This window comes from Anser brachyrhynchus (genome assembly GCF_964034855.1).
Source record: "Anser brachyrhynchus genome assembly, chromosome: 3".
NCBI lineage: Eukaryota > Metazoa > Chordata > Aves > Anseriformes > Anatidae > Anser > Anser brachyrhynchus.
Genome location: NC_137696.1, coordinates 51,175,835 through 51,201,264, shown reverse-complemented (window position 1 = coordinate 51,201,264; position 25,430 = coordinate 51,175,835). Strand labels below are relative to the sequence as shown.

At 43.7% G+C, this 25,430-nt stretch overlaps 3 protein-coding genes across 3 annotated transcripts in view; all 3 read right to left on the bottom strand.

Annotated features, from left to right (window-relative positions):
• The window catches only part of LOC308193608 (uncharacterized protein), a 51,749-nt gene extending 45,968 nt beyond the window's left edge, over positions 1 to 5,781 (bottom strand). The window contains exon 1 of the mRNA XM_080588489.1: positions 3,942 to 5,781. Within this exon, the coding sequence (XP_080444615.1) occupies positions 3,942 to 3,950 (9 nt within the window). The 5' untranslated portion in view covers positions 3,951 to 5,781. The remainder of the gene's footprint in view (positions 1 to 3,941) is intronic.
• Positions 5,782 to 5,912: 131 nt separating this feature from the next.
• On the bottom strand, positions 5,913 to 8,143 carry PRR18 (proline rich 18). Its single transcript, XM_080588464.1, has one exon. It carries the CDS (start codon positions 7,191 to 7,193, stop codon positions 6,111 to 6,113), a length of 1,083 nt encoding a protein of 360 aa, XP_080444590.1. The 5' UTR covers positions 7,194 to 8,143; the 3' UTR covers positions 5,913 to 6,110.
• Positions 8,144 to 8,299: 156 nt separating this feature from the next.
• On the bottom strand, positions 8,300 to 23,581 carry SFT2D1 (SFT2 domain containing 1). The gene is made up of 8 exons (XM_080588487.1): positions 23,409 to 23,581; positions 17,380 to 17,466; positions 16,176 to 16,258; positions 13,894 to 13,975; positions 12,564 to 12,599; positions 11,772 to 11,830; positions 10,374 to 10,403; positions 8,300 to 8,957 (listed from the first exon to the last, which is right to left on the bottom strand). The coding sequence occupies exons 1-8, from the start codon at positions 23,469 to 23,471 to the stop codon at positions 8,918 to 8,920; spliced, it is 480 nt and encodes a 159-aa protein (XP_080444613.1). The 5' UTR covers positions 23,472 to 23,581; the 3' UTR covers positions 8,300 to 8,917.
• Between the last annotated feature and the right edge of the window lie 1,849 nt (positions 23,582 to 25,430).

Here is a 25,430-nt window from a genome sequence, read left to right as displayed (position 1 = left end):
TTACGTAGGAGGAACAGAAACAGACTGATGCTTTTATCTTCTGCCTTTGTACTTAGAATATACTCTCTTCCTCCCTCTTTATTTTTGACCAAAACAGCCACAAAGGGGGACGTGAATTGTTCAGAGAATCAAAACAAAGGTTATTTTATTAACTTTGTTGTCATATTAACTGAAGAAAAATTTCAAGGATATGAATGATTATATAAACACCTCAGACCTTAAGATCTGATCTCATAAACAATGTATTTTCTTTATTTTTCATTAAAAAAATGAAGCGCTGTTGACCCGCTCAGCTTTCTTCTCAAGTAAAACCGAACCCCTTGGCTGTCAAGCAGAACCCAGGCACGGGTGAGTGCATCATTCATACAACCTGCTCTTTCCCCTGGAAACAACTAAAACAGTTCATTTAGGTACATTTGTGAATGTCAGGTGGGATGAAATCCATCTTTTTATATGACCCCATTTAAAAGGTAATGGAAATAGACTGGTGTAATGACTACTACTCAGAGCACCTCCACTGTATCCATTTGTTTCTAACTACATTTTGTTTTTTAAGTTATTAAAAAAAAAAACAACCACAGGGCAGGGAGGAGAGAAGAAAAACATTGAATGCAGAGGACAACTATTGGAATGCAAACACTCTGGGCTGTCAATGCACTATGAGCAAAGTGTTTGCTCATGCTGGGTAAAACCAAGAGATTTAGAGGGAAACATTTGCATCAACTCAGCCACTTGCAGAAACTCTCCCTAGTCGTATTGGTCAAAGCAAACCAGATGAGAAAAAAATCTCCAGCTTACACAGGCTGAGCTCACTGTGAGTGCCCAAGTTGGGGAGCAGTCACATTAAGCAGCTCAGCCTGAGTTTAGGGGAGAGCTTTGCCACAGCTGGATATCAGCCAGTAGTGTCACAGCCATCTTCAGACCAGGCTTGCTATGCACCTCCCATTCTGCTTAACATCTGTATTAATCCACCAGAGGTTACAGATACAGTTATTGCTTGCAATTTTTTTTTTCCAATTTATCACTCTGAAATTATGAAAGAGAAAAGAAAAACAACATATTTTTCCCCCCCAAAAATCAACTCTTCAAGCTCAAGAAAGGTATGTTTTAGGACTTGTAACTCGTTATGTTGCAAAAGAACACTAGCACAACATTTCTTCAGTTATGTAGTCAGACAAGAGAGTCATTTGGCAGTTGACTCCTGCAGTCCTTGATTCTACTTCCTTGTCAGTACTGCCTTAGGCAACTCGTTTTTCCTTCTACTTTGATCCAAAAAGTTTGTAGTTTTGAAATCAACACACTTTTAATGTGTATTCCTGTAGCTTTCAGCTTTGGTGGTTTTTTTTTTGTTCACTTTTGTTTCATTTTTTAATAATTTGCAAGTGGAGATAGATATTCCTGATTACCACGTTTAAACCTACAGACCGTTGGTTTACTCTTCTTCCTGAAATTTCATGAAACCCTTGGAAGCAACACACAAACTGCAAGTAATACTCAAATTGTAAGATTTTTAATTCCTGATGATATACAAAACAGAGTTTATTGCTGTAAATAAAATAAAGGCACGGCATTTCCCATGGGAGCAGAGGGAAACACTGTAGAGAAATATGTTTTGTAAAAACACCAGAACAGGATTGTTAAAGAAAAGGAAGGAAAAAAAAAAGAGGAAAGAAAATAGAAAGAAAATAGGAAAATAGACACCCCCTCAGCTTTCAGTATGACCCAAAACAGGGTTAGCAGTAGGATGTGAATTCCATACTCTGCACCAAAAAAAAATAAAATTAAAAAAAAAAAAAACTTTCTCAAACACGCCAGGGAACAAAAAACAGTCCAAAAGGTACTGTGACCATCAACATGAATTCAGTATTTGCTATTCCATGGTAGTTCCCTCTGCAATATTGCTACCTTGAAAGACACCATAGTGATCACTAACAGTAATTGGATCAGAGTATTTCCCCTTTTGACAGAAGCCTATTGTAAGCTCAGTCGAAAAATAAGGAAGCCGTAAGATCGAAAGCAGCAGACTAGAATTTTTTCTTCTATTCGTAATTTATAGGAATCACATGCTAAGCACACCTTGTGTATTATAATTCAAATACATCTGCCAAGCATCTACCCTAAGGTAGCCAGCATAAATTAATTTTCTCAATATTAAAACAAGATCGTTGACTACCTATGAACTAAAAGAATCATTCTGCATAGAACATATGGTTGTATACAGTAACAAATACAAAATACCATAATTTTGTATTTAATGCCAGGTTACTAGAGCCTGTCTTTTTAATGTTTGTATGGGGCATTTGCGGCTGCCATGAGGTTACGGTCATCCCAAACTAACATGGAGGAAGCATACATGGGTCAGGTCACTTGGTCAGTCATGAAATTCACTCTTAAGATCTGTGCAGTACTGCACAAAGTGGCAAATAAATAGATAATCCCAATGATGTACAGTCCCACACAGCAGCCTCTGAGAAGTATTTACTCACCTGTCTACTCTGCCTTTGCTATGAAGCTTTATACTGTGTGAGGAGTGGGGATAAGAAAGGGGAGATGTCTTTAACTCACTGCCAAGAATGGTATGCGGAATTACAATAGTAGTTGCCACAGGAAAAGAAATGGGGGACTGTATCATAGAAGCATTTATTAAAATGGTGAGAGCCCTGTCAAAACCTTCAGAAACCAGACGGTAAGCAAATAAATGTAGTGTGTTGTTTGTTTTTTTTTTTCTTTGTTTGTTCAAATCAGTTTAAAGCCACAGCTTCTTGCTGGGGAACATTACCTGTGCCCCACCGTGAAGTGCCTGACAGCCACTGAGACGGGGCAGGCCAGCGCCCTGTCAGGGGAGCTGCATGGTGGTTGCCATTGCCACTGAGCCTCGCTGCCAGCCTGCCAGGAGAAAAGGGACCGCCAGCACGGCTGATAGGGCAGTATCCCCACACAGCATCAGCGCACAGGAGCCCAGCTACACGTGCCCATACCAGGGCACGCTCGATAGGCTTCTTGTTGCAGTGCCCTTCGAGCAGTACCCCGCTTCCACAGGGCTGCGGCCCACCAGGGCACCAAGCAGCCCCACGCAAAGCCAGGCCTGACAGGGCTGCCCACCGGCCTCCCCCCACACCTCCAGCAGCACCCTCCTGAGGAGAATTAAATAAATTTAACGACAGATGAAAAGAGCACATTTCATTGTTTGTGGGCTCATCTTTCTGCTGTTACTGGGAACTAGCTGCCTTCTCTGGAAGAGGCTCCCTGCCCACACTGCATCTATTTTGCTGGCTTTCTCCTGAAGCTGTCTTGGGCATAAATCAGACGAGAGTCCAGCTGCTGAGCAGCCCTGCTACAGGCAGGAATTCATTCAGCATCATGATGTTTTCCCCATATTTTCAGAAGCAGCAACAGCATCTATAAATAACAAACCACCAGCACTATTTCCCGAGACTATTGCTGCAGGTAGTCCTTACTGGGAAGGGAAAAGAAACACATCTTTCTCTGGGAGGCCAGGTACTGAGCTGCTGTAACTTGGATGCTGACTGAGCTAAGCAGAAATTACAGGTAATCAGCATCTCTTCAGACTTGCCTCGTTGTACGGATGTCAGCTGGGAACTTGAACATTGCTATAATTGGTTGTTGGAAAGCAGTGATTCTCTTTCAGGAGGTATCAAAGCAAAACCTTCTCAAAAGCTCTTGCTCTCTTTGCAAAACCATCACTTAGGAGAGTCTTTTCTTAAGAGAGGAAACAGTGTGCCTTCAAGTACATCGTACACACACAAAAAAAAAAAAAAAGAAAAAGAAAACCCTAACACCCCAAAGCAATCCCCCCTCAGCCGCCACCAGGCTGGAAGGGGAGTTGCTACCTAAAAAGAAGCCATCCCACCGGTCCTCTCAGGAAAGCCACCACCTGTCCCTGTGCTATCAGTAGCAGCCACAACCATTGAGCAGCTCACCAGGACCATGAACCAGCTGGGCTTCAAAAGCCTTCTGGCAAGGAGGCACACAAAAGCAGCTGGGCAGCAGCATGGTACTCCCTCAGGTCTGAGAAGAAAGGCAGCACTGGTTTTGTCAGCGGGGTGAGGAAGGCTAAACACAGACAGAAGCTGGGAGAAAACTGGGCGATGCTTGAGGGTGAACTTGTTTCATTAGAGAGGGATGGGGATCACCTGCTCGTGGCTTCTCCAGGCTTGCTCACATCAGCAGAAAGCCCAACACCATTTGTTAGCTATGTAAAAAAGGAGTATTTTTTTTTTCACCATAAATCACACTGATGTTTGGGGGAAGAAGGGAAGCTATCTACCCCGAAGCAAGAATCGATTATTTTAAATACCCATGGCACCAGCTGCTCATAACTCTCTCAGCAGCTAAAAGGGTTATGAGTTCAGGGTCTCAGGCTGAGGCTCCTTGGGGATATCTAATATAGAGTAAAACCCAACTGAACCAAACTGAGACTGCTTGTTGGCTCTTAGAGAAGTGCACATCTATTCTCCTGAGCACATCCAGATGTGATCCATCACATCAGATGGGAGAGGACCGGGACGGGATGAGCCAGACAATGGGCCCTGACACTTCAAAGGGCTCTCAGGCTTTCAGCAAGAAAAGGAACTGTGGTTAATTTGTGACATCGCGTCTATTGACGCTCAGAGGTACACTACATGCAAAATTAATAGTTGTTGGTATGAAGGAAATAATTTTCTGTGTCTTTCCTAACATTGCTTACAAGATTTGTGGACATTTCAGATGAAAATTTATCATTTATCATTAAAAGAGAGCAGAAAATGTGGTAAATACTAAAACCAACAGATATTAATGTTTACTGAAGGAGGTACCGCTCTGAGCAGGCATTATCTGTATGACTCCAGGGATACCAGCGGATCTCACCATCCAGTCCAGAATCAGAACTGCACATCCAGACCTCTCCATGAGCACATCTCAAGCCCACTTCCACTTACCACACACAAAGAACTATCCAGCACAAAAAATCCTAGCTGCATGATTTCTGGATATCTTTGTTCAAATTCATGCTTCAGAAAAGACCTACCCTGGCAGTTCCCCAATTCTCAAATTCTTGTTTCTAATGTACTTGTTCCTCCTTTGTCAAACTTGGCTGCTTTTTTTTTTTTTTCCCAAGTCACGCTATTAACAGCATTTGCTGCTGTTGTGCATTCAAATTTCTCAATTTTTCTGCCACCCTTCATACTCTGAACAAAGTGTCTTTCAGCTTCACAAGTAAGCTTCTTGATACTTCAGTCTTTAATGAGTAAATCGCTTTTTGATCCAGTTGGGGACCTTGATTATATTGATGTGAAAGCACTGAGAGGTTTTAAGGAACTTAGTATCTGTCCGGGAGGCTCTTTATACACTCCTGTTCCCCATGGAGACACAAGGCAAACTCAGCTACAGCTCCGCTACCAGTGGTCTCCTCGCTGCTCAGGAGGGGAGGAAAAGCGGGTCTGACATCAGTCCAACAAACATCAAGTTTGGCAGGAAGTTTGCAACTGTTAAGGCAGACCTGCTCGACGATGTCACTGAAAACCGATGAATACAGCAGAACCTCATACAAACTTGGTTAAAAAATACCAGGATGCACGCGTTTCATAGCTAGGGAGCTGTACGGAGTAATTTTTACTAAGTGAAACAGAATTACTGTCCATACTTTCACGTTTATGGGAAGCAAAATGAAATACCTCACAAATGTGATACGCTACTGCTTTGTGCAACCAAGCTACGAGGCGGCGCATCCCCCAGGGCCAGTCGCACACGGCTACACGCCCTCCGACCCACCGCTGCAGGAGCCCTGCCATCCCCGGCCACACCGCCGCCCTTCCTCCTCCTCCTCCTCCTCCTCCTCCTCCTCGTCTCCCCCTGCCCGCAGCAGCCCCTCGCCCCCCTCCCCGCCCGCCCCACGGTTACGGAGCCACTGCGGCACGAAAGACCTGGTTTATTCCAATAAATACAAATGCACCGCTCTGTACAAATATACAAAAGCGCCCCGCGCGTCTTACAAAGGAGTCGCGAGGCTTAGGAAAAGGGCGGGGGGGGGGCGCGGCTCGCCCCCGGCACCGGGTCCGCTGCTTCGTCCCTCGTCTGGCCGCCGTGCCGCCCCCGGGGGGTGCCGGGGCTCAGAGGGCGCCGAGGTGCGGCAGGCTGTCCAGCCGGTCCCCGCGGTCGCGGCCGGCCGCGCTCTCCACGCCGCGCAGCCACTCGGTGCATTTCCGCACCAGCCCCTCGTCCACCGCCGCCGCCCCCTCGTCGTCCTCCTCGTACTCCTCGTCGTCGTAGCGGTGCCGCTCGTTGAGCAGGGAGATCTTCAGCAGCGCCCGCAGCTCGCCGCCGCCGCCCCCCGCCCGCGCCCCGCGCCGCGCCGCGCCCGCGCCCGTGCCCGCTGCCGCCCGGCCGCCGGGGGCGGAGGCTCCGGGCTGCCCCCGCTGCCGCTCCAGGCCGCGGCGCTGCAGCACCCGCACGGCCTCCGGCGGCAGGCTCAGCGACAGCCGCAGCGCCGCCGCCCCGCCGGGGCTCTTCTCGCAGGGCCGGCCGCCGGGACCCGCCGCCACCGGCCGCGGCTGGGGCTGGGGCTGGGGCTGGGGCCGCGCCCCCCGCTCCCGCTCCGCCGCCGCCGGCCGCCGCTGCCCGGAGGGGCAGGGCCAGGAGCCGGCCGCGGCGCCCGCCCGCTCCGGGGGCGCCCCCCGCGCCTTCTTCTCCTCGGCCGGCCTGGCCGCCGCCTTCCTGGCGCTCGCCGCCGGCGGCTTCTTGGGCTGCGCCCTCACGGCCGCCGGGGAGGCGGCGGCGGCGGCGGCGGGGCCGGGCCGGGCGGGCGGCAGGGACGCGGCGCGGCCGGGCGCTGCCTCCGGCTCCTCCCCGCGGGCCCAGGCGGCCCCGGTGAGGGCCGCGGCCCGCCCAGCCCGCGGGCAGGGCCCCGCTGCGCGCCGCGGCTGCAGCCCCATGGCCCCGGCACCGGCGCGGCTCTGGGCTCGGTGCGCGCCGCCCGCCGCCGCCCGGCCCCTCGGCAGCCCGCCCCCTGCCCGCCCCGGGAACACCCCTCCTACCGCCCCGCGGCGGGGAAGGGCCCGGCCGCTCCCCTCGGCGGGCAGGCGGCGAGCCCGAGCCGCGCTCACGGGCACCGCGCAGCCACCCGTCTGCGAGCCCCGGGCGCACCGACTGCGGGAACAAAGAGAGGAGCGCTGCTGGGGAGCACAGCGCCGCATGCAGCTGAATGAAGCAAATGGTTAGGGGTTGCTAGTAAGGGAGCAGATGATGAACGACACCACTAGAGTGCCTATAAAAGCACAACAGTACGTGGATCTTGTCTAATTCCTGAACCCCTTCTGTTGGGGTAGTGCAATACAAACCGGTAAGTGATAACTGTTAGCTTTATTTATGAGCACATAAGTGAGATCTGCATGACTGATACAGTGCTAATTAAAGATCACAGCAAAGATGATCCTGTACAGGATGTACTGGTAGGTGACGGGCAACAAACTCCGCTGCAAACAACTGCCCAGCCCCAAAGCCCCCCCAGCACACTGGGATCTCCTTGGGGTCGGCTACAGTTGCTGCCCATGTAGGAAAACAGACACCGTAACAGACAGCCATTTCCACAATGGCAGCTGTCACTACCTGAGCACATCCTAGCTCAGCTTCAGGGCAAGCTGCAAGCAGCTGCAAGCCCAAAGCAGCAGCAGCTTCATCCCAGGGTCCACCAACAACCACAACTTCTAAGGGGCACCACCGGACAGGTGCTGCTGGCTGCCCAGCCACCGGTCTGGCTGCCCAGCCCCGGGAAGATGTCATCAGCATCTTCCCATCACCAGCAGGGAAGATGTCACTGGTGCTTTACTGGCACTAACCCATTAAGGTGGGGCTTGGCTGGCAGCTTAACTGCGAAATTCTGCTGTCATCTTTTACACAGCTTCCCAAAAGTTATTTTGTACAACATACACTGAGATTTGACAGGAATGCACTGCAATTCGTTTATTTTGTCTGAGCCCTGAATACTAAGTGACAGCTCTTTCCCCCTCTTCTTGACACTGCGGCTCACATCTTTTCAAATCCCTTCCGTATTTGTGGAATTTGTCAGAATAAGTCATTGGTCTAAATACTAACACAAAGAAGCTTTAAAGTCACTTCCACAAGTCTAACCGAATTTGTGTAGTCATCTACGTACTCCCCCACTTTTTGCATATTTTCATACTTATTCAACTGCAGTGCTGAAGTTTTCAACCCTCTATAGCTGGTTCTTAAATAAAAAAAAATAGTTTAGGCACCTGTAAAACTAATTTATTTCACAAATCATTCATACATTATCCATAAGTTTTAAGTAAAAAGTATTTAATTTGAAAGTAACAAAAGTGTTTAAAACATAATTTTAATAAAATCAATTAGCTTTTAACAGAACTTTCACATACTTTCATTAAGCTTTTTCCATAAAGCACAAGTATAGACATTTCAAAGCAGCAGTTAATTATAACTTACCAGATCTTTACAATGTTTATAAAACTCTGTCTTTGGAAAAACATACCATGAATAATATATAAACATAAGTGGCACATTGCAAGTTTTAGACTGAACAGTAAATGAAAACTTTATGCACATTACCCAGATTCTGGGGGCCTGCCTACGCTGGGGAATAATCCGTGTTACTAGATGCAAGGGAGTTTTAAGACTGATCTTAACAAGAAGTATTTCAATGTACTTTTTTTTTTTTTTTTTAGTTAAAAAGCCTAAAGGTTCCAGGGTAAACATATAGTTCACCCGATTTATTTCAAAAGCTGTTTCTAGTAAAAATCACTTAATCCCCCAAAGGCAAAAGGAAAGGAAAATACTCAATTATTACTGGGTATTTCAGGAGTGGAGAAGTATAGTTCTCCAAGAAAAGTTCACAGAGGAGTCGGAGTTGCTTTCCAAGTATACAGTGGTTCTTGTTTTCAACTTATCCTAGACAGGATGTGAAGCATTTAATCACAGCATCCCTTTAAAAAGAAAAAAAGGGTCAGTTAAGGTATTTGTGGTTTCACTCATATACATATCAACCATTACATATTTATAATTAAAAATACTACACAAATTTAAGACAAAAAGCAATAGTTTGTCAAACGCAGGCTCTTACTGGCCATCATATGTTGAGTGCCCGCACATCACCAGCTAAAGCAAAGGCTCAAGCCCCTCATATCTGCCCTTATTTTTGCACTCAGACACATGCTACAACACAGACCATGTTGTTAATTGTTCTGAGCACGCTGGGTGGCTTAGCAAGGGTCAGGGCCCTAATTCTCAAAGGCTGGCCAGCACAGGCAGGGCTGAGGAGTGTGCCAGATCCAGACAATCACCAAAGCACAGGTGCTTTGAGTCAAAGCCACTTCTGAGTTGCAGACAATTGAGAAAAAAAGGCACAGGCTGAAGGGTTTAAAGTGTATACCCTAACAGTGCAGGATAAAGAGCAGGCGCGGCCTAGAAGTTTGAAATATCTTAGTCTATTTCTTTAACCAATAACTAATAAATTCTCTTTGGACAGTACTATTTATTCACTCTAGTCTCCTTCATTTTTCATTTCCTTAAAAAATGCATCAATTTATTAAGGAGAAGTTAGTTAATTTGAAAGAAAAAGAAAAATGCTCTCATTACTGCTTAAAAGTTTTTTGTTGTGTCAGCAAAATAGCCACCGTTAACTGGAAAAAAAAACATAAGTAAATTGGTGCTAAGAGTAAAACATTAACGAATTTAAATCAAGTAAAAATAACTTGGCTGAAATCAAGATAGATAGATACTTTAAACAAAATACATAATACTGTTCTCTAGCACCTGACAAGGCTTAAATAGCTGTTTTCATATGAAAGCCAGCCTATTCAGGAAGTTTATGATGGCACTCCATGTAAGCAAGTAACTCCATAGTCCTTAAAGACATTACTGTATTACTGAAAGCAGCCTGTGGAAAATTCAGTTCTTTAGTGGCCCATAAAATATAATAGCCAAAATAAAAACAAAGAAAACCCTGAAGTGATGAATATAACCTAATCATTTTCAGAGCTGAAAGTACTGCAGGTAGAGAAGAAAAGGCCAGATGAAAAGGCTTGTAACCAAATTTTCAGGTGCATAGGCTATCTTTAAGTCCTGAAAATCAACTATGCCATCAACGTGTTTAAACAAAATCCAAGAATTTAAACAAAAAAAATATTTTTAGGATGAAAAGCATAATGACATTCAAAAGAAAGTTACCATATACTTTATTTGTATCTGAAGTTTGTACCAATTGTTACTTCTAGTTCACCTATGTCATTTTCTAAAATTAAAACCAGGAATGTTGCGTTTCCATATTCTGAACTTAAGGGCTTTCTTCCCTCTATAACAAAGATTATCGAGTTTTTGTTAAAATGGAATTATTCACTCACCTTGCAAAAGGAATATATGACAGACTATACCTGAAAAAAAAGAACAAAACATATATTTGACAAAGTTCTCATGTCCTTCAGACAGCCCACTTTCTGCACTTCAGTCCAGCACTAATAAAAGCAATCTCTTCTACTAAAACTTTAAACAAGATTACCTACTCAATTTAATGCTTGCTATTAAAAAAGACAACAGAATCGGACAAGAACTAAATGTACTGACAAGGGCTTCCTGGCTTACTTTTTCCTTGATTTCTCATATAGTTCATAACTTTCCTCACACATAAATTCAGCTTTAAAAAAAAAAAACACACAAAAGCATATTTATCACCACCATAGGATTCAAACGGAATGGAGATATCTGTGCAATATTATATCCTTCGAGACAGAGGCAACTTTTTCCAGTATACATTACTATGAAAATACACGTTTGTGTAACTATACAGATGTACACTGTGGTAAGAATAACATGCCATGGTTATGACACTCAAACAGCTGACATACTGTCATCCTTTGAAACTTGCTTTTCACAAACACAGCCGTGGGCTATGTTTTGTCCTCATCCCCATCAAGCTCTGAGACACTTAAACGAGAAGCTGTCTGCTGTAAAAAGGTAAAACACAGAAAGAAGACTGCTAACTAACGCTGTCTAGTACCAAACATTAATCTGGGCCTAGCACAGTGCCAAATGGTCCCTGTCCTGAACAAACACAGTTATTTGTGCTCAGATTTAAGTTCTGTATAGACACTATGTACTCAGGGCAAGTTCAAACAAGAACTGTGGTCAGCTGGGATCAGCTAACTTTTAGTACCTAGTAATTCACCCAGCACAAGGAGACCAAGTAGGTGCAGTTGCATCTCCATGGAGAAAGCAATAACTTCTGAAAATTCTGCCAGGCTTGCATTCATCAAACTGTGCTCACATATTCCCAGGCCTAGCCCCTGAATGTACCCGTATGGTCATCACAGTACCTGCTGCACTAAGTTTACCTTCTCACACCCACCCACTGAATATTCTCGGGGACAGGACAAACCCTATAAAAATGTAATTTAGATTTTTCCACTTCAAAAATGAAGATTTAGTTAGAATTCAAAAAAGAGGGAGTAATTCGAAGCAGGGCATATGAATACACAGGTACTTTTTCAACAGAGAAAAGGCATGACAATTTTTGCCTACATTTTCCTTTCGTAATGCCTCAAGAGTCCACACACTGCAGAACGTATTTGAAATTACTATTTTTACAAAAAGATGGCATAGAGATTTTGCTGAAGTTACATAACATAGCTTAGAAAAATGTGTGAATGAGCCTAGCATTTACATTATACAAAGTGTGTGTACATACTTATAGGTTTATAAACATGCAGGTGTAGGGAGAAAGAAGAAATCAAAATGAATCTTACCAGGTCATTGCCAAGAACTGCAATATGCAGAATAACAACGCCAAACCTTTTTTGTTCCACTATATCAAAAATAGAACAAATACTGCAAATTAGTTCATTTCACACAAGTCTATACTGTGGACAAATACAACAACCTAGTAGCCAAAAATTTAGTCAAGTGACGATGCTTAAATACTCCTTGTCTTAGCTTAACTCCTCCTTTCCATTCTAACAACTCTTTCTACTCTCATTTATCTATCACTTCATCAGCACCGTGCTATGAAAGTTGTCTCTAGCTTTGAGAACACTTAGAAGCATCAATGCTAACACTTCCATTTTCATTCATGCTATATTTATGCAAATACAGAGTACAGTATTCACTTCTACATAATATGTTAACTGGCCCATTTTTCAAAATGATCACCCAAAGCTATTTGCTCTGTCTCTCAGAACATTAAACTGATTAAGACAAATAAAGGAAGAATCTGTGGTTTCTAAAAACCACTACACTTTTTTTGACAGAAGTATATAAAATGTTTTAAGTTGCTTTTCTCAGTTCTTAGGCCAGGGGTCTGCAAACTGAACTGGATACTCTAGGTTTTGCACTCTTATCCACATCACATGCAGGTGGAAGGATGCATTTGTTTTGTAATCAGCAGGGTCACACTCCACCCAAACAACTGCAGTCGGAAATCCAAATCACACATATGAGCTCATCTTTTCTCTACAACTGAGCTGAATTTTAAAGTCATAATACAATCAATAAAATAGCAGTTCGATTGCTCTTTAGGGGAACAAAGTATTCTCACTTACCCAGAATACAGCACACAGAGTCAATAATAGACAAAGCTGGGGGGAAACAACACAAAAAAAAGAATGAATACTCAAATACACATCTAAGCACATACAGTACTGCTTTTATGTTTTCAGTGGATCACCAGCATTTTCAAGAATAGACTCATGAAACAAGTAGAGTCAGAGACTGCCACACAGTGATTATACACTGAAGTTCATACAAGTCAGTGTTTTCCATGAGCACAGTATGATGCGCCCCATGGCCAGAAGTACTGGGACTCATCTTAGAAGAAAGGGGAGGCAGGAACTGAGATCAGAAACCAAAAGCAATATAAGCAGGTCCATGTAGTTGTGTGTCAAGACTATCAAGTGGTGGACTTTGATGACAAAGCTTCTTTGAAAACACCCAAATAGCCTGGGAATCACTATTCTACTAATTTGGTGCACAGTATTGTTCTGAATCCACTGTTCATTGTATCAGTTTCTGACAACACAGATACGTGCATCACAACGAAGAATTCATTACTAGACATCCATTCTTAAATATGGCATTTGGCAAACACAGGCTCTGCTGCTTCTGCCAATTATTATTATTTTTGTAAATCTGACAGTAAAGAAGGAAAGGCCACCAGGGATCAGCTGCCTCATACACAGTGAAAAAGCTCATGTGATTTATTCAAGCTACTCATGCAGCTCCTTGTTAATCCTTTTTATAGCTGGTAGTTTGTACTTAAAATTATAAATGCAATCTATCAGTTTTTTAAGGAAAAACACTATTTATCCTATCCTTATCCTAGAGGGTGGGGTGCTTTTTTCCCCCACCCTCCTGGAAGAGGAAACGATGCTCATGGAAGTAAAGGAACCAAGGACCTCACAGTGCTGAGCTGCAGAGTTGAACATGTGGTTTCCTGGACTTCGGGGGGAGAAATTTTTTCTTCCAATTGCTTTGAAAGCACCAAACCACTAAGCTATACAGACCAAGTTCCTGTCAACAAACAACTGTCAAGCAAGACTTGGTGACCACCGACTTCTCAAAGTAGAAGAAAAGTCTCTCTCTAGCCTTGTTCTTGAAGAAATTATTTCAGAAAACAAGTTCAATCAACCTAATATTAGTATTTAATAAGTATTTAGTAATAAGCAGTTTACTCCAAATTATTAAAATTACAAATTTCAAACTCAACAACAAACAAGGTCATAAAAAGGGGTGAAATGGTCTTTATGATATAAAGGGGTAATCAGTTTGACTATAATTACTTGGTACAAACAAAATGCAGATTTAGAAATATCCTCCCTTTCGTAAAGCCTCAAAAATTTTAGCAGAAGAAGCTAGAAAGAAAAGTGTATTTACCAGCATTACAACTGTAGCTACTAATCTTTTTGGCTCAAACATTGTCTTCAGTTGCTTCAGTGGCCCCATCAGAAAACATGTACTAATGGGAGGAAAAGAAAGAAATAGTAAACCACATTCAAATAAACCTTTGCAAAAGACAAGAGGTAATTAACCATTTTTTCCCACATTTAGATGACTACGAAGCTCAGAAAGGCATTTCAGTGCTTATCAACAGACACCTCTTAGGATGAAAGGTGAAGTAACTCTGTGAATTTAGTCCTGGAAGCAGCTCACGTATTAAATCATCCTGGGCTATGAAATTCTTTCCAAATTCATTACCATACAAAGCAGAGGGTTGTCAATTTGATTTTGAGACTGTTTTAAGAACAGACTTGCCAAAAGAATGCACAGAATTCAAAGGCCAAACTTCTGTAGAAAATATGATTAGCAGCAATGTGAGTAGCTACATTTAAGATTACAGAAAAGCTCTACATCTTTTCCAAAACTCATCAAGAAAAAAAAAAAAGAAAAGCTCAGTAGTTTGTACTGAATCCTCCAGCTTCCTTCTTCTCAGGTAGTTAACCTGAAGAGGGAATGAAATTCATCATCAGCTCTAGGTTTTATCTGTTCATCCAAAGAAATGCGATGCAAAACAAGAATTTACAATCATAGGAATAATTATCTGTCTACAAATATTGAGATAAGTCCCTTCCTTGCCTCTTGTTGAAGCCATTCTGCTTTGCAGAAAACGTTTAATGAGAATGAGGATCTTATAGCCTGATGGTGGTCTGAATGCTTTACTACGGAACAAGACACCCAACCTTAACACCTTTTGTAGTTAATATTTATTTAGATGGAGTAGAACAGTCAGTGACCTCTCCGCCAAGATCAATCGTAAGTCTGGTGAACCAGGTATCTTTTAGGATAGAAACATGGGGATACATCTCCCAAGGAGTAAATGGAACTGTAATTTCCTACACCTAGATGTTACTCTGCTGTTAACTTTGTGAATACACCTCCCTTCATCTTTTTTTTTAGTCACACAGATAGACCAGACCTCAACACCTCATATTAAATTAAAAAAACATCTCAAACATGGAAAATATTTTAAATTCACTTCAATCCAAACTAACTTTTCTCAGTATTTCTCATCTTGGCTGCTGTGCCCTTAAATAAAATAACGTTAAATAAGAAACCTGAAAAACTAGAAGTAAGAATTAGTTAGCTAGAGGAAGGATAGGGATGATGAAAATTCTGCAGAAAAAATGCAAGAGGCTCAGAAATCCTAAAATAGGCAGAAAAAAAAAAAAGAAAGCTAAATGATCTGATGCTAGCCTGGTTAGCATTGAAGGACAGACATCACAAGAACTTCTCCAGAGAGGTAAGAGAATCTAAAGGGTGCAGAAAGGCTGGGAGAGCAAAACAAAACAACCAAACACCTGAAGGTCCTCCACTTTCACATGGCATTTCTCACACACAACACATTCTGAAGGAGACCTACCCATCAGCCCAGGGAAAAATCAAGTAAGTATAATTGCTTCCATGGCTGTGGGCAGGAAATTACAGTAAAAACAGGCCAGAAAGGACTATTTACAAGGGGTGGTAGCTTCATTTTTGTTTGAAACAACAAGTTTAAATCTTCTTGTAAAGCTGGGGTTTCCATTGTCATCTCCTAATGTTCTCAGAGCACGGCTGCCTGCTGTTTATATCTAACGGAATAACTGAAAGGGAAGGGGTCCTCTTTTTACTTCTTTAGTTAGAATCCAGACTAAAAGCATTTTCAGCATTTTTCTAAAACAAATACCAACCTGTAAAAGTTCTCCTCTTAGTTCACAAAGAATTAGACTTGATTAGTACAGAATTTCTAAAATGCTAATTTAATTTGAAACAGTGGAAACACAACACAAGGTTTAAAAAAAAAGCAAAGAATAGAAGGGAGAGAAAGGGGAAGACTCAGTTTTGCCTAACTCCCAGTAATAGCTTAGTACCTCAGAAAGACTTAAGATACAAGAAGTGCAAAAGATTCAGCCAGCAATTTGTTATTCAGGCTTCAGACGGGGGTTGTGATGTGTCTACAAAACAATCACGTAAGACATTACGCCAGGGCAACAGAATATGATTAAGTGATATTCTTTGATTTAAAGAACTTCAAAAGTTTAAGTAAGATTCTATTAGTATTCCAATATCATATGAAAACAATGTTGTTTATACACAACAAATATACACTTTAGAGTAAAACAAATGTAAATGTAGATGAAAAGGAGAACATTTTCCTATTAATAATAATTAAGAAGTCATACCTGGCCAATGCAGAAATATTTCCCAGGGTATAAAACACTGCAAAAAGCTTAATTCCCTTCGGGAGCCATAGCAATCCTGTTCCCTATTAAAAAAAAGATAGGATTTTTATATGTTTGTAATTAGTTAACTCAATTTATTGAGATTTTATAGCCTAGAAGTTTATTTTAAGAGATTAACCATTTAACATATCCCAGCAGAGAATATTGTTCTCAAATTTGCAGTAGACAATATTCAGCGTGCTTCTATTGCCACCTACTGGCAAAATAATGTATTGATTTAATATATTTTGCAATAATTTTTACAACCAAGCTGTGTTTACTTATATTGCTCATAATGGTTATTTATACTGCTTACATTATTTTTATGATATTTTCAGTTTTGTTAAGAAGCCCTGTTTTCAGTTTTGTTAAGTCAAGGCAATTTGCCTGACAGTCTCCACAGAAACTGCAAGTGTTATCCGCACACACTACTCAAAGAACATCTACATCAAAAGCCCTGTTCTGTGAAGAATCAACATCCTGCTTCATAATGAGAAAGAACTTAAAGAGCACTGTGCCCACAAAACCCACAGACTGGATACCTCCCCCAGTGTTACTTCACCTGCATCTGACACACATGCAGATACAGAATTGCTTTGTACTGCAAGTTACCCATGTCAGATTTTGAAAGACATAATCAATTAATAAACTCTGCTTTTAACTGCAGACCTGAGCCTCCTGACAAGTTCAAGAACTGATTTTACAGTCAGCAAATCATTTGTTCAACAGGAGTGCAAGTTTTTCAAGTACCATCATGCTACAGCTGTCATCACCTACTGATCTGTGTGACAGGTTATACCTGTAGTTTCTTCAGCCTTTAAAAATCTTTCAAGCTTCCCCTCCTTTTCCCCCTTTCACGAAAGGGTATAAAAATAAGATATGCATATATTAAAGAACAGCAAAACCTTCTTTCTACTGCACCGTACATATAAGAAATATAGCACACTGTCAGTATTCATGCCTTTCAGTAAGAAATTGTTACCCTCCAATAAAAACACTCTACGCTGTGAATGGAAGAAAGATGGTCCATAATGTGATTTACAGACCAGCAGCCCCTAGCTGCTAGTTATACATGGTGGTGTCCACACAATCATGTATGATGTATGAATCTTAATGTTATTCCCAATAACATTAATAAAATACAGGGAAAAAAAGCTTTACTTACAAGAATAGAACACACAACACCAGCAATAAAACATATGGCAAACCACTTGACTCGTGTACTGAAGCTGAGCGTTGAGGCATCAAGAACCTTAATAGGAAGAGAGGGGAAAAAAATAGTATTACAAAACCAGTTTCAAACTAACAATCTTAAGAACATTTTTTCATTAAGTCCTTAGTTTCAAACAAGTGTTTTTTCAGCCAAAACCAATTATTTTACCTTGATTAAACACAATTGCTTGCATGTTATTTTTTTCCCAGTTTAAGAATTACATTAACAATTTGGAAACATTCACAAAAAATGACAGAACCTGTAAAGGTATATGCTGGCACTCAAGCAACATTGCTCCACTTTCAAGCTGCACTTCCTTTCCCCAGGTAATTACAACTGAAGAATCTCATGACTATAACAAAGCAGAACAAGCAGACCTTCTGGCAGGGTGCTGACGAATGTTCGTTCAATGCTCTATGTTCCTATTGATGATACCACCATTTTCTATTACTAGAGAGAATCCACTGTCCATATTCCTACAAGTATCCTTTGCAAGCATTACAATTCCTTTTCAGTTACTGTTCCTTACAGGGTGAAGGTACGGACAGATTAACACATCTTGTCTCATCAGACAGCAAATTTGCTGAAAGGGATAATTTTACTTCCTGTTTCTCCGGTGTGATTCCAGAACTTGTAGGGCCCCTTGATGAGCTGAGAGCAACCAACATCGCCTGAGAAGCCGGAAGAGAACGAGGGTTCCTTTCACTTTGATGGCTGAGTCCCATGCTAGACTAATGAGCCAAACCAGCTCTGCAAGATGCCAGAAAAGCAGCGGGGCTTCCTGCCTACAAGGCAAGAGGCAGGGCCATAGGGCTGGCAGAACTGCGCCTTTCAGCAGTAGCTCACCTTGTCCACCCATGCTGTGAGATCAGTGAATTCCACCTTACTCCAGGTCACTGAAGGTAACTATGCTCTCTATTCTGAGCTGCTCCATTAAGAAAATTGTTGCTTCAGCTTACGTAAGCTGGCTATAAATGTAACTCTGTTCAGATGACACAAGCAAACTTGTCTGCACTTGTTATCTGTCCTACAGATATTTTCAATCAAACATTATTAATCAAATACACAACAGTTAGGGCTTCCTTAACCAATGAGTTTAATGCTTCTCCAACTCTTTTCAGAAATTTCTCTTTCAGGTAGAGGTAAACGAATGAATGAGATTTGTCTACTGCTTAGAATGATTTCACATCTGTATGAATACAGAACCTGTACCGAACTAAATCAAAAGGAGGCACAGATAAGCACACAGTTATGGCTGCAGTGAATGAGTCTTTGGACGTATGTCAACAGAGAATAATGGCCTGGGCTATTTCCTACTTATAACCTTATTTAATCAAATTAAATACCTCGAATATTTACTTAAGAAGGAAGATCAGAACACTAAAAATAAACCTGTTACACTTGCACACTGACTGAGCAGACGTGCTGCTGCAATACAGTATCGTTTTGAATTTTTTCTTCTTTGTGTTCAACAGTCAAGACAGAAGTTTCCACAGGATGGAAGGTACAGCTTACCTTGTTTGTCCCAACTCTTTATCCTTACGTATGCATTAAAGAAACAGACAAAAACAGTAACTGAAAGACGGTTAAGTATTCAAAACCATTTTTGACAGTCATGTTCCTGAATGCCTCCATGGGTGAGGACTGCAGGAAGAGCTGGTAGTGCACAGCTGAAGATGCACACTCAAAACACGCTTTGAAACAGGTTTTTTAGTCACACCGATTCATGCAACTAACCACGCTTCCACAGAAAGCAGTAAAAATCCTTTCTCTTCCTGCTCTGAAACAAAGTGCGGGATGTGCTGATACTATCAGGACACCCAGCACACACATTGCAGATCACCTGGATAACAGGGAAAGCTTGAAGGCAAATAATGCCAAGTGTACGAGTGTATGGAGCAAACTGTTGCCACTTAGTGCTATTCTACTTCTAATAGCACTGTTTGGTGGTCTTGAAACATCTGTTCCTTTACACACCTACCAGGGAATTACATTTTCCACGTACATTTAAAAAAATTGATCTTAAACTCCTAACAGTTATTTGGTCAAAAAGCCCACCATAAACAAATGAACCATACAAAGACTCAGAAAAAAACATTTAAAATATGATTTTAAAACTAGTTTAATAAATTTTGTAGATTTAATTCTTAAAAGCTTGGACTGTCAATGTGCATGAACTGCAGGAAGATAAGCAGCAGCGTGAGGGCTGCCACAGCATTGCAACACAGCATTCTCTGTAATAATAGAACTAAATAATTTAGTTGGCATTAAAATGAAGCCTGGTCCTCCAACCATTCCTGACGTCACCACTTTTCATGTTATCACACTGAATGTCTCTTGAAATCATAGAACTCCAGTTCCTCAACTGCATTTCCTTAGTTCCCAATACTTGCTACCTTCTGGGCTTAGTGGAAGCAACAGAGCTGGCTGCATTTCCGTGATGCCAGTTTCACCCCACAGTAAAGCATCTTGCAGCAGAAGCTGAACAACAGGTACACAGCTAAAACACTTAAATCACGGTTTTCAGCTTGTGCTAGAATGCTAGGTTATGATCTGTAAAAAACAAGGAACTGACATGGTGCCTATTCTGCCCAATCTACTGCAAGAGCAGTAAATTTCTAGAGGAGGGGCTGTGAGACACCCGAAAATAACAGCTACACACCTACGTGCAACAGAGACTGTAAACCAGAACCTTAAAAAAAGCATAAGTCCCAGCAGCAGATGCAACAAAGAAACAACACAATTAGGACTTCTTTTAGTTGTCTGACAAATTGCAGTGCTAGTCCTAGACTTCAGATAACAAGAGCTGGCACTACACCCCACAATATTAGAGGAAACTTTTACTTAGAAGACTGACAAAATTGCCAGGCAAATTCTGCATCTGGGGAAAGATTCATACGGGGAACTGTGAAGGGGCAGGGGTTAAGGGCACATACCCACTTGCTGTAACTCTCAGCTGTTTGTTTACAAACAGCAAGAAACACAACCAACCAAACAACAAAAACAAACAACCAGAAATCAACAAATAACCCGCCCTCGTTTTGCTAAGCTTTACCATCAAACTCCTGGCAAGAAGCAAAGATTTCTACTCACAGGAGACTCCAGAAGAATTATTATAGCAAAGAAGTGACATGGGAAAATAACAGGAAACCTGAAGTGGAAACTGGAATCCGGAAGGCAGACTTCCTGAAACGTAAGGAATGGTCTTGCAACAGCCCAGCACGCCAGTTGCAAGCAAGGGAAAGCAGTCTCTTTACCGGGCAGCAGACACTCAGTATGGACACCCAGTAAATCACATGAACGATAATCTGCAAGGCTGCCTTTGATCAAAAGCGTTTCTTGTGGTTTTGATCATCTGAGGCTCCACCCACATACTTGTGTGATCTTATAAAAGTCTTCCACATGGGCAGAAGCCAGAAACAATAGCGTTTTCACTGATTTTAAGAAGGATTCTATTAGTTAAAAATTACATCTTTCCTCAATAGGAAACTTACAAGTATGCAAGTAATGAAGAGAATTCAACTTCAAAGAGAGATTTTTGCAGGATTGAATTCGTAATCAATGTTTCAAAAGTTTTAGAGATGCATTTTCATATTTCGTTATATGCATTTCTATCAGAACCTTGGAGTAAAACAAGAAGTTTAAACATCTGGTCTACTCCTCCTTGCTAAACACTGAATGCTTTCAGTGGTTGCCAATTGACAACCTTCAAGAAACTCCAAGAAACCAGAAAGCAAGCCATTGTGTCAAAAGTAACGACATTATATTAGTTTGGTATTGATAAAAATAAACGACATTATGTCATACTGACATCATCACTACACCGGAATATTTACAATTTATTATAGGTTCCTTTTTTTGTAAGAATTATTTCTTCTTCCCCCGTTGATCATCACTGATCTAATTGCAGCCAAGACAGGTCAGGTCAGCTTTCTGAAGAGGTTAGAAAGTACATAAAGACTTCATTGAATCATCACACAATCGTCTCACTGTATCATCTCACTTTTCCTCTATTTAACAAGAATTACTGCTGACCTCATGGTTATGGTTCTGCAAAGATCAAGAGTGAGCAGAATATAGAGATACCTATGAACGTGAAGCATATGATTGCCGTTATACAACCAGCAGCTTCTCCTATGAGAGGGTCATTGTTTTTAACCAAACACATGAGTCAGTTCTGGAAAGGTCATCTAAAACATTGAAACATTTCACACGCAAAATGCAGAACCTCGTATTTCCCTTCGCAATGCCACCTCGTTAAGTGTCCTCTGCATGGCTGCACGTACTTCTTTGCCCTGTTACACACACCTTTAAAGCAGCCAACGCCATTCAGCTGTAAAGCTGTAGCTTTGGAGAACTTCACATACAAATCCCCTCACTAAAAACCAACTCGATTTCCACTGCTCCAAAAATACAGAGCTACTTCGACAGAAACCTACAACCAAGAACTTGGTTAAACACCTGATTTTTAGTTCTGTGGGTATTTAGTTACTTTACAAAAGATCTTTCTGGTTCATCACCTCAGCACAAAGCCCCTTTGTGCTATGCCAAAGGCACATTAAATTTGCATTTTTTTTATTCTATTAGGTACTAGGTAGTTTTTAAATATGTACAGATTCTTGCTGTTTGAAGTCTTCTGTGGCTATAACGTGAAATAATCAAACCACGATATAGCTTAATTAGTTACTGACTTTAATAAATGACATTCTTATCTCAGTTTCCTCCTTCTCTGGATATACCCCTCAAATATAAAATTATTAAGTATTCAAATTATTAAGTATTCAGACATTTATCTACGGATTGCTGCCTTGAAACAAACATCACAGCATCCAGTAAAAGAGAATTCTAAGTCACCATTTGTCTCATGTGAAATGCGCCTGGAGACAGTAGATTAAATAACTCTCGGAACAGAATAAATGCCAATAGGAATAAGCATTTCTTTGACAATCTCAAGGTCTTGTTTGGGGTGAAGCACCCCAAACACCAGAAGCTAGCTCGGGTGTGAAAGGACACAGACGCTGCAGCGCTTCCAGAATCACACCAGGTCTGGAAGCACTTGAGGTGCTTCACTGTAGCAAAGAGGCCAAGCCCACAAGCCTCACGGACCAGCACCAACTCTGCACAAGACAGTTGAAACATGTCAGCATCAAGCTGCTTGAACTAGTATTATGCCACAGACACCAGCTGTATTGGGCCTGCGCTGGTTCACTAAAGCTCCGACTGAGGCTACCCCACATTCCAGCTTCCTCCACCATGCTCCAGCACCCTGCAGCACACAGAGCCAAGGCCTTCCATACCATAGAATCCTTAAGGTTGGAAAAGACCTCCAAAATCATCTGGTCCAAGCATCCCCCTACCACCAATGTCACCCACTAAACCATGTCCCTAAGCACCAGGTCCAGCCTTTCCTTGAACACCCCCAGGGACGGTGACTCCACCACCTCCCTGGGCAACCCGTCCCAGTGCCTGACTGCTCTTTCTGAGAAGAAATGTCTCCTCATTTCCAACCTGAACCTCCCCTGGCACAACTTGAGGCCATTCCCTCTGGTCCTATCACCAGTTACCTGTGAGAAGAGGCCGACCCCCAGCTCCCCACACCTTCCTTTCAGGCAGTTGCAGAGAGCAATAAGGCCTCCCCTAAGCCTCCTCTTCTCCAGAAGAAACAGCCCCAGTTCTCTTAGTTGCTCCTCATTAGCAGGGAGCTGAGCGCATAAATGTGGAACTGGTTCTTTACAAGCACTCTTGGCATTGCTTCAACCTGGAAATGAAATCTGAAAACCTGAAAACTTCCATACCCAGCACGAAAACAACCCTGGAAGGGGAATTTAGGAAGCAGAAGGGCCGTTTAACCGATCACCAAGCGCCCAGGGCACGCAGGCAGAGCCCCGGCAGGCCAAGCGGGCCTGTTACCGCCAGCACGGCGCAGAAAGCAGAGCCGAGGCTCCCCCAGCCGCCGCCCCCGGGCCCTGCCGGGCCGGTACCTGCGCCGTCAGCCCCTGCTCCTCGTCGTCCTGCCCGCTCAGCACCCGCCGCAGCTTCTCCATGCCGGGGCCGGCGCCCGGACCGGGACCTCCCCTCCCCTCCCCGCACCGCACCTCACCGCACGGCGCGCGGGCCCCACCGGAAGTGCCGGTAGCCCCGCCCCTTCAGGCTCCGCCCCCGGCCGGGCGGCCGTTGGGCGCGAGGCGACCGTTGGGCGTGAGGCGCAGGGAGGGGAGGGGTGAGGGGGGGGGCGGCAGCTCCGCTGTGAGGGGGGCTCGGGGCGGGCGGGGAGGCGGGATAAGGGCTGTGGGGCTGCGGCAACGGGATAAGGGGCCCTGGTGGGGCTGTGCGGGACGGGACCTTCCCCTCACCCGCTCCCCTCAGCAAGGAGAGGGCTGCTGGCGTGTTTTCCCCCTCACGCACGTCTCTTCTCTGAGGAAGCGTCTCTGTGTGCCTTTTTGGTGAGACGCCTGGGCGCTAACCGTGCCTTTCTAACCTCGTGGTAGGCTGTAGCGCCTCGGGTAGCTTTAAATCAAGACCAAAACTGGGAACTGGAGAAACAGCTGCAGACGTGGGTGTGTGAAAGTAGGCAAACGACAGCAAAATGGCACTCTGTGAGCCAACCAGCATGGCCCATGCCTTGCAAGGATCTGAGCAGGGAGGGGAATGACATGCCTGTGGCCTTCTGAACAGGTGGAGAAATGAGAAAGTGGGATAGGGTTTGTGGGATGGAGGGCACCAAACCATCCCTCGGGGACACAGCGAGCCCACAGATGCCAGGAGAAAGACGGAGGCGCAGGCAGTGACACTACCTGGAGCCTGTGGCCACCAGCTCGGCTTGGGCAAGTTGTGGACATGGGTGCCTTGCAGGTGCAGGAGGCGGTGAGCGGATGTCCTTGGTGACCTCCGCAGCTGGCCCAACGATGTCAGCACGGGAATGTCACTGGGTGGCGGTGCTGCAGGGAAATGGTTGCTGGCAGGAGTTGCTGTTCCTGCAGCCCCTCGCCCCCCTGATACCCTGCTCTCCACATCCTGCCAGCTCAGGAGAGGGAGGGAGAAACCTCCTGATGCTTCAGGTGCCCCCAGAGGTGCTGGTGAGGCTTTTATGTACCCCATCCAGCGTACTGCGTGATGGCTGCACGGTGCAGTTTGTTCACTGCTATTTGCTTGGGCAGATGGATGGCAAAAATTACCCACAATTTGCAATTTTCTCAGATCCACATGAATTGTTGTGGGCTTGTGCTTCTGTTGGAAACGATGGCATGACAGCAAATGTGTCAGAGCCTGGAAGTCTCTTCCCCACCTTGTCTCAAGTGACACAATCCACAGCTGAAATCTTTGGGCTCCCCACTGAAGCCCAAACCGTGCAAGTATTTCTGTCCCTCAGAGCCTTCCAGCCCCAGGAACCCAAGAGACTGCCCACAGTTGACTGCTCAGGATCCCACATGTGATCTTCAAGGCAGCGGTGCGTGGCCAGGGGAGGTCACCTCTCTGTAGCTCCGAGCCCAATGCCACGAGCCTCCTCGCACACCTCTTTTCTCCAGGTTGGTCCCTCCCCACCACCTCCCCATAGCAAGGCTCGAGCTGGACACTGCAGTGCTAATTGCAGGAATTCCCGATGTGTTGGGGAGCAGACCAGAGAGCTCTCTCTGGTGGTGTTTTCACAGAAGTCTGTGTGGTCTGGGTATGGGGATCTGGCACGATGCCAGAGAGCATGTTCTCTGGACTCCTTTGTGGCAACACCAGGACTCATGTCATTGTAAGATGGCCAAACAAATGTTAGAGCTCAACTGATGACCTGTTCAAGACCTTCATAACCGAGGCACATCGCCTGTGCTACCTCCAAAGTGCAGATGTTGTCAGTTTTCAACATCACAGCCTTTATCTTCGAGGCTTTAATTTTCCTTTCCCTTATTAGATTTAACTAGATACAGCCAAAGAAAATAAACCTAAAATTTAGAGCAATTTTGTGGATTACTACAGTCCATAGAGACAGCCTGGCACTTTCAGGGGGCAGATCT

Bases quoted from the DNA above. Each gene is read 5' to 3' on its own strand.
- SFT2D1 (XM_080588487.1), bottom strand. From the start codon at position 23,471: ATGGAGAAGCTGCGGCGGGTGCTGAGCGGGCAGGACGACGAGGAGCAG. The intron at 12,600-13,893 runs GTAAATACACTT...GTTTCCCCCCAG, and splicing joins TAGCTACAGTTGTAATGCTG to CTTTGTCTATTATTGACTCT. The intron at 8,958-10,373 runs GTGAGTGAATAA...TTCTTTTTAAAG, and splicing joins TCATATATTCCTTTTGCAAG to GGATGCTGTGATTAAATGCT.
- PRR18 (XM_080588464.1), bottom strand. From the start codon at position 7,193: ATGCGGCGCTGTGCTCCCCAGCAGCGCTCCTCTCTTTGTTCCCGCAGT.